This window comes from Sorex araneus, chromosome 1 (assembly GCF_027595985.1).
Source record: "Sorex araneus isolate mSorAra2 chromosome 1, mSorAra2.pri, whole genome shotgun sequence".
Classification (NCBI taxonomy): Eukaryota; Metazoa; Chordata; class Mammalia; order Eulipotyphla; family Soricidae; genus Sorex; species Sorex araneus.
In genome coordinates this window covers 191,800,396-191,817,312 of record NC_073302.1, presented here as the reverse complement: position 1 = coordinate 191,817,312, position 16,917 = coordinate 191,800,396, and the positions used below count along the sequence as shown (strand labels likewise).

Sequence of the window (16,917 nt, the reverse complement as noted above, 5' to 3'; positions counted from 1 at the left end):
CCAAGTTGCCACCCACGAACAGCTGCTAACTCCTAAACAGCCATGATCCCAGAGGCACACAAACCAATCTCGGAACCCGGAGGCTTTTGACAGAAATCGCTCCAGACTTATTACTAAAATATCAGAATACCAGAAATCCAAAATTGTGTGGCCACTTAGCGGCCATGTGACATAATATGCTCTTCATAATCAGCAACAGAAAACAAATTATCTATTGATACCTTTTCAGCATGTCTGATTGTTGGGGAAAATTCCAAATAATAATGGTGGTCTTTTGTTGAAATATTGAATGTGATCAAAGTGGAGAGGGAGTCAAGTGGAAATCATCTGCCACATAGGCAGGGGGGAGGGGTGGGATGGAGGGCATACTGGGATTCTTGGTGGTGGAAAACGTGCACTGGTGAAGGGATGGGTGTTTGATCATTGTATGACCGAGACAAACTGGAAAGTTGTGTAACTGCTCTCATGGTGATTCAAAATATAAAACTAAAAAAAATAAATAAATAAGGGAATAAGTCCTGAAATAAGTCTGAAGATTTTCTTATGTATCTCTTTTTTGGTACAATAAGAGTTTTATGCTTAACACAACACATAAAACACATGCAATCAAAAGTCTTCTAACTCTGGACTATTGGGTTCAATTCCTTCATCATCTGTAATTATGATAATGGCAACCTGGAAGATTTTAGCAAAGTTATTAACATTTTCTAATAAATTTTGAAAGGGGAGAGAAATATAGACAGTAGAAAGCAAAGACAATGTAAACTGTCATCAAAGAGCAGCAAAACAAAATTTTTTAAATACTTGGAAAGTTAAATGTAACTGATCAACACTCTACAGCAATTTCCAACTGCTGTTAGAAAAAAACGAGTTCAGAGCAGCGAAAGATGAGAAGAAATGCTCTGAAGTTATTAGCAACTATTGTTGATTCCAGGAAAAAAAAAATCATAGATCTACACCCAGCAGTTGCAGACCGAGGGCTCTATACTCCTAGATAAAGATAACAAAAATAACTATCTTTAGAAGCTTTTCTATTTTTCGAACAAGTATTTTCATAGAAATAAAAGCCTAAACTCCCAAGTTTAAAGACATCAAAACCAAGAAAGTAACACTAATATTCAAAAAAATCCTACCACGCATTAGCTACAAGGCATCTTAAAATTATCAATATAGGGGGCTGGAGAGATAGCACAGCGGGTAGGGCGTTTGCCTTGCACACGGCCGACCCAGGTTTAATTCCCAGCATCCCATATGGCTCCCTGAGCACCGTCAGGAGTAATTCCTGAGTGCAAAGCCAGGAGTAACCCCTGTGCATCGCCAGGTGTAACCCAAAAAGTTTAAAAAAAAATTTATCAATATAGAAATGGCAAAAATATTTATCATTCAGCTTTCAATACTAAATACAAATACCCAGCAACTTACTTTCTTGGCCACTGAAAAATCTGAGTCACTGTTATCTAGTATCTTTATTAGGTAGTCCCTGGTCTTCCGCAGATAATTTTTGCATTCTTCTTGTTCTTCAGGAGAGAGGGCATCATTTTCAATGTCCTCTGCTTTTCTGTGAAAAATCTATATAGAATGCATTTATTAAACAATCATAAGCATTAGGCAACGAAAGAAATTTGTGGGGGTCAGAGATAGTACAGGGTAAGACACCTGCCTTTTATATGGTCAAGCCAGTTCAATCCCCAGCACCAGACACGGACAATCCCACAAGCATTGTTAGGAGTGATCCCTGAGCACAGACTCAGGAGTAAGCCCAGGTGTGGCCCCAAAATAAACAAAAAACAACGAAACAAAAACAAAAAAGAAACTCTGCAACTCAAGTGCTATGTCTACTTACCAATGCAAGATTCCAATAAGAAACAACATTTTTTATAGATTCAAAAGCAGTCATAGCATCTTCTATATTTCCATTAACTGCATCCAAAATAGCAAACGTTATGTGTGCTTCTTCTTCATATTCACCAATTTCAGATGCCTAAAAACATTTAAAAATAGGCAAATTACATATCTCTATCCAGAATTATCAAAACTAGTTAATTTCCAAATAATTTCTTATATACTCTTACAAGATTTATCACCACACATCAGCTTTCTGCTTTATTTGCAACAAATGGTGGATTTAAGTAATATATACCCTATATCTGTTTATAAACTGGAAACCCGTATTCCCATAATGTGCAGAGGGATTCTCCATTATTTTATTCATTAATCCATACATCATAGTGCCATAAATCAAACCAAAAGCCTCCAATTTGCAAGGAATAAGTTACACCCTTGCCCCCCACTATTACCTGAATGTCTGCACTATGAAAATGTTTGAACAGAGGGTCAATCGGTTCAGGAATACTGTTCTTCTTTTTTATTGTCTTCAACAACTGCAGAACCTTTTTCCAATAATGAACACTCCTGCCTATGTATTCCCGCTGATCATAAAAAGAATTAAGAGCACTGCCCTAAAAATATAAAGTTTGGAATCATCTCTACAGAACACAAATAAGATGCAACAACATATAAAAACATAAATAAGGTCTGGAAAAATTTTTTAAATTGCACAACATTCTAAATATTAAAGAGACATCAACCCTGGTTGATGTCTCTTTAATAACAGTGATTACTGCTGGTACTTTCAAAAATGCTACTTAATGAAGTACTTCTAACCTTCTATTTTTTTTTGGTTTTTTTTTTAGTTTTGGGATTATTTCCAGCTCTATTCTCAGGATTCACTCTTACTAGAGATAGAATTCAGACTTCCTACATACAAAGCATGCACTCTACCCTTTGAAACATATCTCCGGTCAAACCCATTTTTTTTAACAGCAATAGTTTTAGATAGTTGAAAACCTGCAACACTATATCACCGTTAAATGAAAATACTACACAACTACACCTAATAATGCCATAAAACAGGCCTCACATATTCTGAAAGACCTATAATGCCCTTATTTTTAGAGTCTTACCTTTCAAATATTTTTCAGGTTGGAAAATAATCACCATTATTAAGCAACAAAAGCTATAGTTAATATCCATGGTAACATTTACCATGTACTAGGTGTAAGAGTCTAAATATCATATACTAGCAGCAAACTAAAAACATATATACATATTTCACTATCCTAATATCATATTTTGCTTTCAAAACTAAATAGTTTTAAACAAAAAGTTTAATTTCTAAAACTTAAGATAATTTTCTTGGGGCCAAGAGATAGCTCAACGGGCTTAGCACGTACTCTGAATGCAGGAAACCCAGGTTCAATACCAAAACCACATGATCCCTTAGAGCAACACCAGGACTAACCCCGACCATCAAGCAAGAAGAGCTCTAAACTAAACTTAAAGACAGGGGGAAAAAAGATGAAATAAATAATTTGTTATTTATTTATTCTTAAAAGCATATCTTAGGGCCAGAAAGACAGGACAGAGCATTTGCCCTGCATATGGTGACCCAAGTTCTAACTCCCATACCCGATATAGTCCCCCAAGCACTGCCAGAAATGATCCCTGAGCAGAAAGCCAAGAGTTAAGCCCTGAGCAAAACAAAACACACCCTGAATCGACTTACTGTTTTCTGAAGGTATTCTGCCCAGTGTACAAGAAGAGCAGGTTGAAGGCCATGCTTTTCCTGGGCCCTGAGAGTATTTATATCATGCTGAACTAGAAGTCGCAATTTCGCTGAAGTTCCAGGTCTAAAAATGTTTTATTATATAAATGTTCATAAACACGTAGTTCAACACTTAGGTATACAATAGAGCCCCCCATTCCTCATATCCATAAAGGATATACATTCTAAAACTGCAGATAGAACCCTACATATAATACAAATTTTACACATAAGCAGACTAAGAATAAGCTTAATTCATAAATCTGGCAAAGAAAGAGATGAACAATAACCAACAAAATAAAACTAAAACAAAACTTTTTGTGACAAGACTTATGTGACTATGGTATGTCTCAAAATATTTCTTGTAAAATATTTTATGACCACAGGTGACCATATAGATTAGAAATCACCTTTGTGGAGGAGACAATTGGTCATATGCTTCTCTTACACCTTTCTGTGGGAGCAGGGCAATAGCACAGGCATAGTGTGTTTTTGCTGCCTGTGTCCACCCCATATAGCCCCTAGCAACCCCTATGGTCTCCTGAGACCACCAGGAGTGATACCTGAGGGCAAAGCCAGGAGAAAGCCCGGAGCACCACTGGGTGTGTCCCCAAAATCAAAAATAAACCTTCACATGAATTACATTGCTGATAAAAAGCAGTAAGTTAAATATGAATACTTACACTGCTTTTCTGTGGATTAGATTACAAACAGCATCCCACCAAGACTTTTGTCTTTCTGTACAGAGCTGTTTACATACAGGAAGTGGCAAGCACAATGGATGATAGAAGCTACAATGAGAATTAGATTTCTCCTTCAATTGTAAGTGGCTAGTATATATTACTCCAAGAAGAAACACCTGTTTTGATTAAAAGTGAACTTGTTACTTTACATTACAAAATTTAAACCAAAGTTCCCACACCCTTTTTGCTGTTGTTGTCAAAAAGTGTAAACAGGCAACTAGCCCCATTTTAACCCACTCGGTACACTCAGTACTGCCCCCTCAGCACTAACGAATGATCTTTGAGCAGAGCTAGGGAAAAAGCCCTGAACATTACCAGGAGTATCGCCAAGACAAAATTAAACAAAACTCAAAATATTTAAAATCACGTCTTACTTCAAGATCTAAAATACATAATGATTCAGGTGCATTTGTTTCAAGTCTTGAGGTTTCCTGAGGCAGATGATGAAAAAGCTGTTTTAACCATTTTCGAATTGCAGGTAAAGAAGGCAATGAATTCCACTGCATGCCAAGCCAAGTAAGGTACTGAAGACTACCATTATGTGCTCGAATGGCACCTGAAAGAAAACATACAAAAAAGACACAAAGTTCAAGTAACTGTGTCTGTATGTGTGTGTGTGCATGCGTGCGTGCGTGCGCACGCGCACAGTGTAATCACTTTTATCAACATAACACAAGCAATGTACACTAAATGTTTTAATTTTAGAATTTGTTTTCTGCAGAGCTCAGGAAAGTTCCATGAGAAGCAAGGTCTCGTGGTTCCTAATGAAAAGTGTTCGAGCCAGGAATGCAGCTCAGTAGAACACTTGCCCTGTACGTGTGAGGTCCTAATTTCAATTCCTGGCACCAAAAGGTAAGTATTAGCAAGGAAATGAAAATACACAGTGTATATCTAGATCAGGAAATTCAAATCCATCTGAAAAGAGGCTCACTAGAACTCAATAAAGCAAAATCTAAAAAAAAAAGAAAAAAAAAGAAACCTTAAAACACTTTGCCTTAATGCACTGAGAAATATTGTGATAATAGAGGTATTTTTTTCTACATGAAATTCAAGACTGAAAGTTATGGGCTTCTGCCTATATGGCAACTTGCAAGACTTTTTTAAACATACACATCACCTTTGTCCCAGTAATTGTTTTTAATAATCTCTACGAGGAAAAATTAAAATATAAAGTTTTCATCACAGTATTAACAGTAAAAATCTAAAAACAAGAGATAACCAAACCATGGATAAATCCAAATAAACTATATTGGTCGCCCCCTTCCCCAACGCCCCCCAAAAGCCTGAAATACTGGAAAATATCAAATCATTATTTCTAGAAAATTAGATTATAGATAATTTATCTATTTCCCTTTTTGCTTTTATTTTTCTAAGATTAAAGATGAAAAATACGTATTTTAAAAGATAAAACTCACCAAGATCGTATCTAGCCAAATCATCAAGTTCTGGTACTTGTCCATCAATGTTTCCAAAATCATCGCTACCAAGGAAAGATCTATCCTTAGATGGCTGACTCGAAAATAAAGCATCATATAAAGCTGACTGACCACTTTTATTGGCAAAGGACTCCATAACTTCTTTTAAAAAATCTTGCTTATCATGACTTAAGTTTAGCAGCATGTGCCCTGAAAAACAAAACAGTAATTGCTATCATTAAAAAATATTTTTACATCTCTCAGGAGTTTCACAGTAATTTCATTCATAATACCCTCAGAAGAAAAACCGTGACAATCCTAACAGAGCTAGACAACAAAAAATTGATTATGCAAAATTATGAGCATAGGTTGCAGGTTTAACAAAAGCTTTGTCTACATACTAGAGTAAAAGCAAAGAAAAACAGCTTTCTCTTCAAGCCCACATTCCTCCTTAAACACATTATCTCACTTGCTTGTCTGTTTCTTTGCCTTTTTTCCACTCTGGAGAAGCCTGTGTCTCTACTGAATGTGTACACCATTCTCTCCCCTCATATCTTTCTAAATAAGTTTCAGTAAAAACTATCTTGCTTCACCAAAAAAAATTTTAAAAAAAGGAAGATGGCAGTAATGCGTGGAAAATATGAAGTCGTAAAACAAAAAAATTAGGCTTTTAAAGGACTGAACCAAGAAGTCTGAGGTAAGTAAACTACCTTAAAAACACCAATGTTGGGGCTGGAGCGATAGCACAGCGGGTAGGGCGTTTGCCTTGCACGCGGCTCACCCAGGTTCTAATCCCAGCATCCCATATGGTCCCCTGAGCACCGCCAGGGGTAATTCCTGAGTGAAGAGCCAGGAGTAACCCCTGTGCATCGCCGGGTGTGACCCAAAAACCAAAAAAAAAACCACCAATGTTACCCAAAAAGGGGGAGGGGGACTGGAGCGATAGCACAGCTGGTGGGGCGTTTGCCTTGCACACGGCCGACCCGGATTCTATCCCCGGCATCCCATATGGTCCCCTGAGCACCGCCAGAAGTAATTCCTGAGTGTAGAGCCAGGAGTAACGCCTGTGCATCACCGGGTGTGACCCAAAAAGAAAAAAAAAAAAAAACAATGTTAAAGAGTAAAAAGGAAAGTGCCTGCCATAAAGGCAGGGGATGGGGTGGGGTGGGGGTGTCAGGAGGGACACTAGGGACACTGGTGGTGTTCGATCATTGTATGACTGAAACTCAATCATGAAAGCTTTATAACTATCTCATGATGATTCAATAAAAAAATTTAAAAATAAAAATAAAAACATCGATGTGGGACGAAGAAGTAAGACAGCAGGTAGGGCGCTCGCCTTGTACATGACTGACTTCCAATTGCTGGAATCCCCTATGGTGCCTCAAGCATCACCAGGACTATTTCCTGAGTGTAGAGCCAGGAGTAACCCCTGGGGATCTTTGGGTGTGACCCAAAAGCAAACAAAAACATTGATGACATGAGTCAGAGTATAACTTAGCAGTATAGAGCAATACAGAGTACAGAATATAGTACAGCCTTGCACATAGTCACAGGTTCAATCCCCAGCACCACAAACAGTCCCCGAAGCACTACCAGGAGTGATTCCTGAGCACAGAGCCAGAAATAAGCCCTGGGTACTGCTGGGTATAGCCCAAAGCCCCCCAGAATTAATGATGATGGCTGGAAACCCCAGGCCTAGTATCAGATGTAGTCGCTGAGCACTATTGGATAGTACCCAAGAAACACTGACAATCTACCAGCAAGATGATGTTCTAGTACATACTGTAACATGCATAAAAGTTGAAGACATATCCTAATGAAAGAAGTCAAACACTAAAGATCACACAATTCACTGTATATGAAATGTCAAAAACAGAGAACTCTAAGAGAGAGATTAGTAGCTGCCCAAGACTGGGAGTTTGGAGAAAAACTGGTATGAAATACCTTTCTGAGGTAATGAAAGTGTTCTAAAATTGAGTGTAGATTGCTCAATTCTATGAAACTAAACAACGTGGAATCATAAACTTTAAACGGGAAAAATACGTGGTATGTTACTCTATGGAATAATTCTACTTCTCAGGTTTTGTTTTACCATTAACCTGTATTAATACCACAGTCTGAAAATGCCAACAGAATATTCTTTCCAAAAACGTGCAGAATGAAGTTTAAACACAGACCAAAGACATCAAAAAGTAATTTTACTATCTCCTAACACTCTGCAAAGGTACCTGAGGCAGTCCTGAAAAAGCTGAGGAGACATAAGAAACAAAACAGAGTGCCAAGCACATGCTTTGCAAGCAAAAAGTACAGGTACAATCCTTGACACCACATGGGTCCCTCGAATACCACCAGGTCAAAATAAAAAAAAAAAATTAAAGTCACTTTTTCAAGACTCAAAGTCTACTAAAAATTTTGATCAAACTACATCAACGCTTATAGTATTATATACTACTTGTTCTTTACAAAGTTCATTAACTTCAATACGAAACTGTTCCCACAGGGAACATGTTTCTTCAACTCACTGCTTGATACACTGTCCACCTGAATATTTTGAAAATTTTGTTTTAGCAAAACCAGAGGCAATATGTAATGAACATTTAGGATCCATCCAACACCCAGAAAATACTGGCAATAGCTCTAAATTCCTAAAGCCTGATGCTACTCAGAGCTCCTTTTTTTTTTTTTTTTTTTTTTTTGCTTTTTGGGTCACACCTGGCGATGCACAGGGGCTACTCCTGGCTCTGCACTCAGGAATTACCCCTGGCCGTGCTCAGGGGACCATATGGGATGCTGGGATTTGAACCCGGGTCGGCCGCGTGCAAGGCAAACGCCCTACCCGCTGTGCTATCACTCCAGCCCCTACTCAGAGCTCCTTAATAAAATAGTACATACTTTCATCCTTCTATCACCCAGAGCCGTGTCTGAAAAATAAATGGTATTGAGACCAAAGAAACAGTACAGCAGGTAGGCACTTGCCGTACTTGCAATTGACCCAGGTTTGACCCCTAGCACCCAATATGGTTACCGAGTCCACCAGAAGTGATCTCTGAGCACCAAACAGAAAGTTCTCAGAACAGTCAGATGTGGCCTCAAAACAAAACAAAAAGCAAATGATGCTGAGTGACTGGCAAATCAGTAATCTTGTGTGTTTTTAGATGTTCGGTTATGGGACAGAAAGCTAGTGTACAGATTCCCTTGTGTGCAGCTGACCCCAGCTCAACTCCTGAACACCATACATGGTCCCCAAGCACAGAGCTGTAAGTAAACTCTGCTGGGTATGGCTCCCCAAAAAATAAAAAGAAATTCTTCATTTCTACTGCTGGGTGTGGCACCCCAAAAAAAGAAAAAGCAATTTTAGATTAGGTACCAGTAAGACGAATCAAAGAGTTGAACACAAAGTCACATGCAGTAGCCCTGGCTTTGATCAACAGAACAGCATAGACCTCAATGAACTGCCACAGTGACCTTTAAGCACCACGCTGCCTTAGGTTTGGACCATTTAAAAAATTATTCAAGGGGCCAGAATGAGTCCAGCTTGCATGCGGCTGAACCAGGTTCAATTCCCATCATCCTGTCTGGTATTCCAAACAACACCAGGAGTAATTTCTGAAGGCAGACACAGGAAGAACTCCTGAGCAATGCTGGGTGTTACTCAAAAGCAAAAACAAAAACAAAAAAATTATTCGGACACCAGAGACATAGTACAGTACAGTGGGTAAGGCACTTGCCTTGCAAGCAGCCAACCCAGATTCGAGCCCCAACATGACACATCAACCCCGAACCTAAGTAGGGAATAAGCATACTGGCAGGAGTAGAACCTGAGCACTGCTGGTTGTGGCCCAAAATCAAAAACAAAAAATTTCAGGTTAAAGGCTCTAGCAGCTAACTAAGAAAGAGGTTAAGGAGCTTATCTACAAGTAAACGATATGAAATAATTATTCATTTTAAAGAATATGCCCTTTCTTCTATTCTTCACATGTATCCTGTCCAAATTCCATATGGCAGAGAGAAACAAATGATTGTGAGAGATTATATCCTGATTAGAGATATGATAAGGTAGTTTCTTTTATAACAAAAATTACTATTACCTGATTGGCTCAGACGATCAAAGGCCATTATTTCCAGCAAATTTTGTCCAGTTTCTCCTTTCATTAACTTAACCTTTGGTCTTGGAACCTGGTAGTTTTAGAATCAAACATATTTAGTATTATCCATGTTTCATTCAATAATAAAATAAATCTATTACACTGTGCTTTTGATGGTGTATGAACAATAGATTAATGGCTAAACTGAATTGGGAAATTATTGCAAAAAATTAAAATCACAGACTTACATAATTTATAAAACATGCCTACAGAAAGTACTTCACAATTACTTTCTAAATCAAATGTATTTGATTTACATGTAGGAAAATGAAGAAGTTAGAACACTTTTCTAACTTGTATATACAGAATACCAGACAACCTTACTTTACACAGCCCTGAGAAGACAACTCTCCTTTACACGGCACTGGTAGAACTATATTTAGAAATATCATACTTTAAATACATATTTTCTCTAAGAGTTTGGCTTATCTGAGATACCACTAAGATAAACACACAACTGAGAAAGTATAAAAAAATTCTAAGCCACAGCCCATTAATAAGAGAAATATGGTATATACTTAGAATAGTGAAAAGAAAAAAATTGTAGAAATATCCAGATAAAAAGTTTCTTACAGGGGCCAGAGGAATAGTCCAGTGGGTAGGGTTCTTGTCTTATAGACAGCCGACCTAGATGTGATCCCCATTCCCATAATGGTTGCACAAACACCACCAGGAGTAATTTCTGAGTGCAGAGCCAGAAGTAAGCCCTACTCTGAGCATCGATGGGTGTGGCCCAAAAACAATAAAAAAAGAATTTTAAACAACATTTGGGGCCAGAGCCATAGTACAGCAGGCAGGGCACTTGCCTTGCACACGGCCAATGCAGGTTCAATACTATATGTTACTCCAAGACAGTCAGGAGTAATCCCTGAGCATCACCAGGAGTGGTCCAAAAACATCAAAAACAAACAAAACAAAAAAATAGGGGCTGAAGTGATAGGACAGCGGGTAGGGCATTTGCCTTGCACGCGGCCGACCCGGGTTCAAATCCCAGCATGCCATATGGTCCCCTGAGCACCAGGGGTAATTCCTGAGTGCATGAGCCAGGAATGACCCCTGTGCATTGCCGGGTGTGACCCAAAAAGCAAAAAAAAAAAAAAATAGTTTTTTAGAAACTTTACAAGAGAAAAAAAAAATTGAGAAGAAGAAATGAACAGAAACTTCCTCAAAGAAATACAAATGGCCCAAAGGTACATGAAAAAAATGCTCTGCATCACACCAATAACCAGGGAGATGCAAATCTAAACAACAATGAGATATTTCACACCACAGAGACTGGCACACATCAAAAAAAGAACAGCAACAACCAGTGCAGGCTCGAATATAAGGAGAAAGGGACTATCATTCATTGCTGGTAGGAATGCCAACTTGTCCAGCCTTTTTGTAAAACAGTATGTGCATTCCTCAAAATACTAGATATTGAGCTTCCATATGACCCAGCAATACCATTCCTGGGAAAACACCACAGAGGCTCAAAAACAAATGCAGAAAAACCTTCTGTACTTCTATGTTCACTGCAGTACTACTGATAATAGCCAGAATCTAGAAACAATCCAAGTGCCTGAGACAGATAAAGATTCTATGGTACCTTTACACAAAGGAATACTAAACAGCCCTTAGGAAAAATGAAGTCATGGAGTATCAAGCTGAACGAAATGAGTCAAAGGGAGAGAGACAGACATATAATGATGCAGTCATTTGCAGGATATTAAAAACAACATAGTATGAGACAAATATCCAAAGACAGAAGAAACAGGGGCCAGGGACTGGTCCATGGTTGGGCGTTTGACACAAGTGTAAGTTGAGGGAGTGAGGAGTGCCGAAGCGCAGAGAAAGAGGAGAGAGAGGAGAGATGAGAGAGGGGGTGGGAGAAAGAGAGAGAGAGAGAGAGAGAGAGAGAGAGAGAGAGAGAGAGAGAGAGAGAGAAAATAGAGACGGGCTGGGCTGGGAGGGGATGGCAGGGAAAACTGGGGACACTGGTGGTGGGGAATGTACACTGGTGAAGGGATGGGTGTTGGAACATCATATGACTGAAACCCAATCATTAACAACTTTATCACTGTGTATCTCACAGTGATTCAATGGGGTGGGGGGAAGAAAGGAAAAGCTTTGAGGGAAGGGATAGGGGAGGGGAGATGCACAAAAAATATAGATGGCTTTCATTCCCCCAAAAGTTGAACAAACATTCTTCTCTAATATGAGCAAGATTTGAGTCAACAGGCTAGGAAAGAGATTTCATTTTTACTATAAACAGAAAGTTTTGAGGGGACAAGACAGTACTGAAGCTAGGAAACTGGTCTTGCACACAGCCAACCCAGGTTCGATCCCCAGCACCCACTATAGACACCCGAGCCCACCAGAAGTGACCACTGAATGAAGAGCCAGGAGTAAGTGCTGAGCACCATCAGGTGTGGCAGAATAAAAAAAAAAAAGAAAAAAAGAAAATTACCAAAACAACTTCTAGTGTATGCCTGTATTAATTTCATTAATTTTCACTAATACATTCCTAATGGGTTGGAGCTATAGCACAGCAGGTAGGACATTTGCCCTGCATGCAGACGACCCGGGTTCAATTCCTCCACCCCTCTTGGAGAGCCCAGCAAGCTACCGAGAGTATCTCACCCCCAAGGCAGAGCCTGGCAAGCTACCCATGCGTATTAAATATGCCAAAAACAGTAACAAGAAGTCACACAATGGAGACGTTACTGGTGCCCGCTCAAGCAAATCGATGAGCAACGGGACCACAGTGACAGTGACATTCCTAATGAACCTAAATATTTATACAGAGCAAACAGGAACTTTAACACTGTGGGGTGAATGTCAAGTGTTTCTTATAAGATCTATGGAATATAAACTATAAGAAGTCTAAGAATAATTTTACAGTGAGTTCTTTTTCCTTTCCTTCATTCAAATTGATTACCACAGCTAATAACTTTTACATGACAGGACTAAGGCAAATCTTGACAGACTATCTGACTTCTTTAAGAATTACTGCAAGTGCACTGAAAGCAACATTGAAACTAGGGCTAGGAATGTGGTTCAGCAACAGAGCACTTGCTCTAAACTTATGAACCCTGGGCACAGGAAGGGAGGTGGGGAGTTAAAGGGCAAAAACTGCAGAAGTGGGTTAGTAAAGAAGACAAACATTTCAGGACGTATACACCTTGAACTGGGACAGGGAATGTGGCTCAAATGTAGAGCACAAGTATGAACCCTGGGACTGTTTAAGAAAAAAAAAAAAAGGATAAGACCAACATTTTATTGTTTTTTTTCAAAACATGTTTTGTTTCCAAAGAGATAAATCTGCTGTTTAAGACACATTTAAGACACTTAGACCATGTGTCTCAAATGTTAAAGAAAGTGTATTTTTCAACGAACTTGTTAAGAGTATTTGGGGTACTTACATTCTTCTTGAATATGTAATTATGTCCCCTAAATTTACTTAAGGCTTTTGCCCAAGTTACACATATTTTTTATTAATCAATTTTCCCTATCTGAGATTATTTATCAGATTCTCAGAAATGGCAAGGAACATCAAACCCTCCAAATGGTCTCCCAATAAACCATAGTAGCATGTCTGCCACCAGAACAGCAAAGTATGTTATTTGTACCTACCAAATTAATTATTCAACTTTACTCATAAAAGTTTGTTCGCATTCTTATTATATACCAGGATTCATCTTTGACCGTGTGAAATACAAACTCAGTAAAATGTCACTTGCACCCAAAAATGGAAGAGGTTTACCTGAAATGCTAAGAGATAGCACAATGCGGCCAGCTCAGAGAGAGCTCGCCACTGCACATCACTATGCTGGCCCATCTTCAAAAGCAGAGAACCAGCATGCATGTAGAAATGTCCTTTTATTTCTAAGAAAGTAGCTGAGAGTTCATCATTTCCACACACACAAGATTTCACAGAATGAAGAGCACTGTCAAAGCTGTAAGAGTAAATTATTAAGCAGGAATTAAACCTTTTATTTTAAATAATTTTCATTATTAAATTCAAAATAGAATAGAAGTTGGTTTCAGGCTTTATTTTTCATATGCAAATTCTAATAGTCATTATTCAATAAATCATGGATCATCTACACTTATCCCGCATACTTTCTGAACTTCAACTTTAAACCACAGAATTGTTTCTTTTCCCAAAATAGCTATTTCAAGAGGCAAAAGCAATAGTACAGAGGGTAAGGCACTAGCCTTGCACACTGCTGAATCTGGGTTCAATCCCCTGTATCCTGTAGAGTCCCCTGAGCACTTCCAGGAATGATTCTTGATTGCAGAGCTAGAAATAAGCCCTGAATATGGCCAGATGTATCCCAAAAAATATTTGAAAAAACAAAAAGGCTATTTCCAGTTGTCCTATTATAAAACAGAAACCAGTAAGATTGCTGATTATAGTGAATCATAATAGTGAACCAGAATAAAACCGGAGACTAAAATATTTTCTAGTTTCTTTTTGATATTGAATTCAAAGTTAGGACTTTTCAAATTATAATCACCATTCTAAATTATAAGTAACTGGTAAAAATATCTAGGTTATAGGTACCTTAGTTGCTCTTCTCACTGTCTACATACACACAAGTTAAATAATATTTCTAATTTATTTGCAATATGCATACTAATTAGTATTTTTAAATCCTGAATGTTCTCACAATCTTCATTTTATGGAAAGAGAGTTCCAGGGGCCGGAGAGGCAGCAAGTGGGTAAGGTGCTTGTCTTGCACACAAATGACTCTGGTCCAATCCCTAGTATTCCATATGGTCCCTGAGCACTACCAGAAGTCATTCCTGAGTGCAGAGCCGAGTAACCCCTGAGCATTGCCAGATGTGGTCCAAAAGCAAAAGTAAGAGATTCAGGAATCCTACAAATTCAAGTTAAAAAACCCATTACAAGACTTAGGGGATACAGTTATTTTTACAGTACTACTACAAGATTTCTTTGTTATTGTTTATGTAGCACTGTAGCACTGTCACTGGACTGGAGCATAGCACAACGGGTAGGGTGTTTGCCTTGCACACAGCCGACCCAAGTTCAATTCCTCTGTCCCTCTCTGAGAGCCCGGCAAGCTACAGAGAGTATCCCGCCCACACGGAAGAGCCTGGCAAGCTACCCCTGGCGTATTCGATATGCCAAAAACAGTAACAAGTCTCACAATAGAGACGTTACTGGTGCCTGCTCGAGTTCTTGGTATATGACCAAAACTTTGAGTACAAAGGGAATACAACAGAAAATTTCTTAAATATTTTATACAACAATCAAATTTCAAATTAATTTTTAGACACTACCTTTACCCCAAAAATAGTAACAAGAAGTCTCACAATGGAGACATTACTGTTGCCCGCTCAAACAAATCAATGAACAATGGGACGACAGTGCTACAGTGCCACCTTTACCCTACCATCCTGTCATAGAACACTAAAAACTATAAAGAAAATGATTTCTTCTCCCACACATCACAGTACAAAGAACTTTACATTAGTTAAAGGAAAAGAGTTATTTTTCAGACAAATACAGTCTAAATCAGTAGCTATAACAAGAATTATGACAAGATAAAACAAATTTATCCCTAAAAGCATACAATTTCTGTCTCAAATGCTCAACTGCATCATTAATAGTGTATAATTATAGACAACATATAAAAAAGAAGCATGGATGTGTTTCAAAGAAACTTTAACAGATTAGACATTACAGTAAAAAACAAAAACAAGAATCAGGCATCAGAGCAGGAGTACAGTAGGATGGTCACTTGCTCTGCGTGCAGCCAACTAGAGTTTGATCTCCAGCATTCCAAGTAATCCCATGAGCAATGTGTAAGACCTGAGTACCGCCAGGTATGCACCACCTTTCACCCCCCCCAGCTAAAAAATAAAATCAGACATCAAGTCATATTTAGCTAATAAGTTCTAATTAATCACTGCTCTAAACAAACATCTTTATATTAATCCAAGCAATACTTTTGTTCAATGGAATTTCTTTAAATAATGCAGAGATACAGGTCCTAAAAACAAAAATTTAGGAAAAATAAAATACTTTACTATATTTTAGGACCACTTCTGTTTTTTGTTGTTGTTTGTTTTTGTATGCTGGAGGTCCTCATACCCAGGGCCTCACAATTAAAGGCAAGTGATCTCCTACTAATCAACATCCAAGGCCCGACTGTGTGTGTGGGTGGGTGTATTGTGTGTCCTATTACACATATTATATTCTGTATACGCATACACACATGTACATATACATATATACATGTATTTGGGAGGGGGAGGTTATCTGTTTGGGGGGCATATCCAACTGTGCTCAGTGCTTACTCCTGGCTCAGTGCTCAGGGAACCATCTACAATGCTGGAGACTGAACCCAGATCAGTCCTCTCCAGCCCCATATTACAGCTTTATAAAGTACTAAAATAGAACTAAAGCTAAGAGCTAACACTTGAGCATTTGACAAATATTTCCTGATTCTCACTGGCGTGCATCATTTTGCATAAATCGAAAATATAAAAATGAACATTCCTTTCCAAGTTTGACCTTAACAAAGCATGCCTAAACTTCACACTTAAGTCTGAGAATAATTCAATTACGAGTGGGAGAACAGCCAGAGGTTGAAGTGCTTGCCTTATATCTTAGACTGAACTTAGTTCACCCTCTGGTACCATATTTGTCCCAAACACTGAACCAAGAGTAGTTCCTTAGCATTGTCAGGTATGACCCAAAAACAAAAGCTAATTACTAACTTCCACCTCCCACAAATGAAACAGTGCAAAATTCTTGAACCAATACAACAAATTACTACAGAGAAAAATCTGTAATTTACTGAAACACATACCTTTCCAATAATTCTCTACTTTCTTGCACATCTCTAGTAGAGAGCGTAAGAAACATAAGGTTAGCATAGGCTAGAAGTAAGTCTTTATTGGTTGCTCGCCAGTTACTTTTATCAGATTCCAAATACTGTGAAGAGTCTAGATATTCCTAAATTGCAGAAAAAGAAATGTTATAGAATTGATCA

The 16,917-nt window shown here is 38.4% G+C and overlaps 1 protein-coding gene across 1 annotated transcript in view; it reads right to left on the bottom strand.

Moving 5' to 3' along the window:
• Window positions 1-16,917, bottom strand: part of LOC101540874 (E3 SUMO-protein ligase RanBP2) — a 76,127-nt gene that overhangs the window by 33,836 nt on the left and 25,374 nt on the right. The window contains exons 6-15 of the mRNA XM_055138054.1: window positions 16,735-16,880; window positions 13,656-13,848; window positions 9,854-9,941; window positions 5,763-5,972; window positions 4,722-4,903; window positions 4,288-4,463; window positions 3,566-3,689; window positions 2,298-2,459; window positions 1,844-1,981; window positions 1,423-1,569 (exon numbers count right to left, since the gene is read on the bottom strand). Of these exons, the coding sequence (XP_054994029.1) occupies window positions 1,423-1,569; window positions 1,844-1,981; window positions 2,298-2,459; window positions 3,566-3,689; window positions 4,288-4,463; window positions 4,722-4,903; window positions 5,763-5,972; window positions 9,854-9,941; window positions 13,656-13,848; window positions 16,735-16,880 (1,566 nt within the window). The remainder of the gene's footprint in view (window positions 1-1,422; window positions 1,570-1,843; window positions 1,982-2,297; window positions 2,460-3,565; window positions 3,690-4,287; window positions 4,464-4,721; window positions 4,904-5,762; window positions 5,973-9,853; window positions 9,942-13,655; window positions 13,849-16,734; window positions 16,881-16,917) is intronic.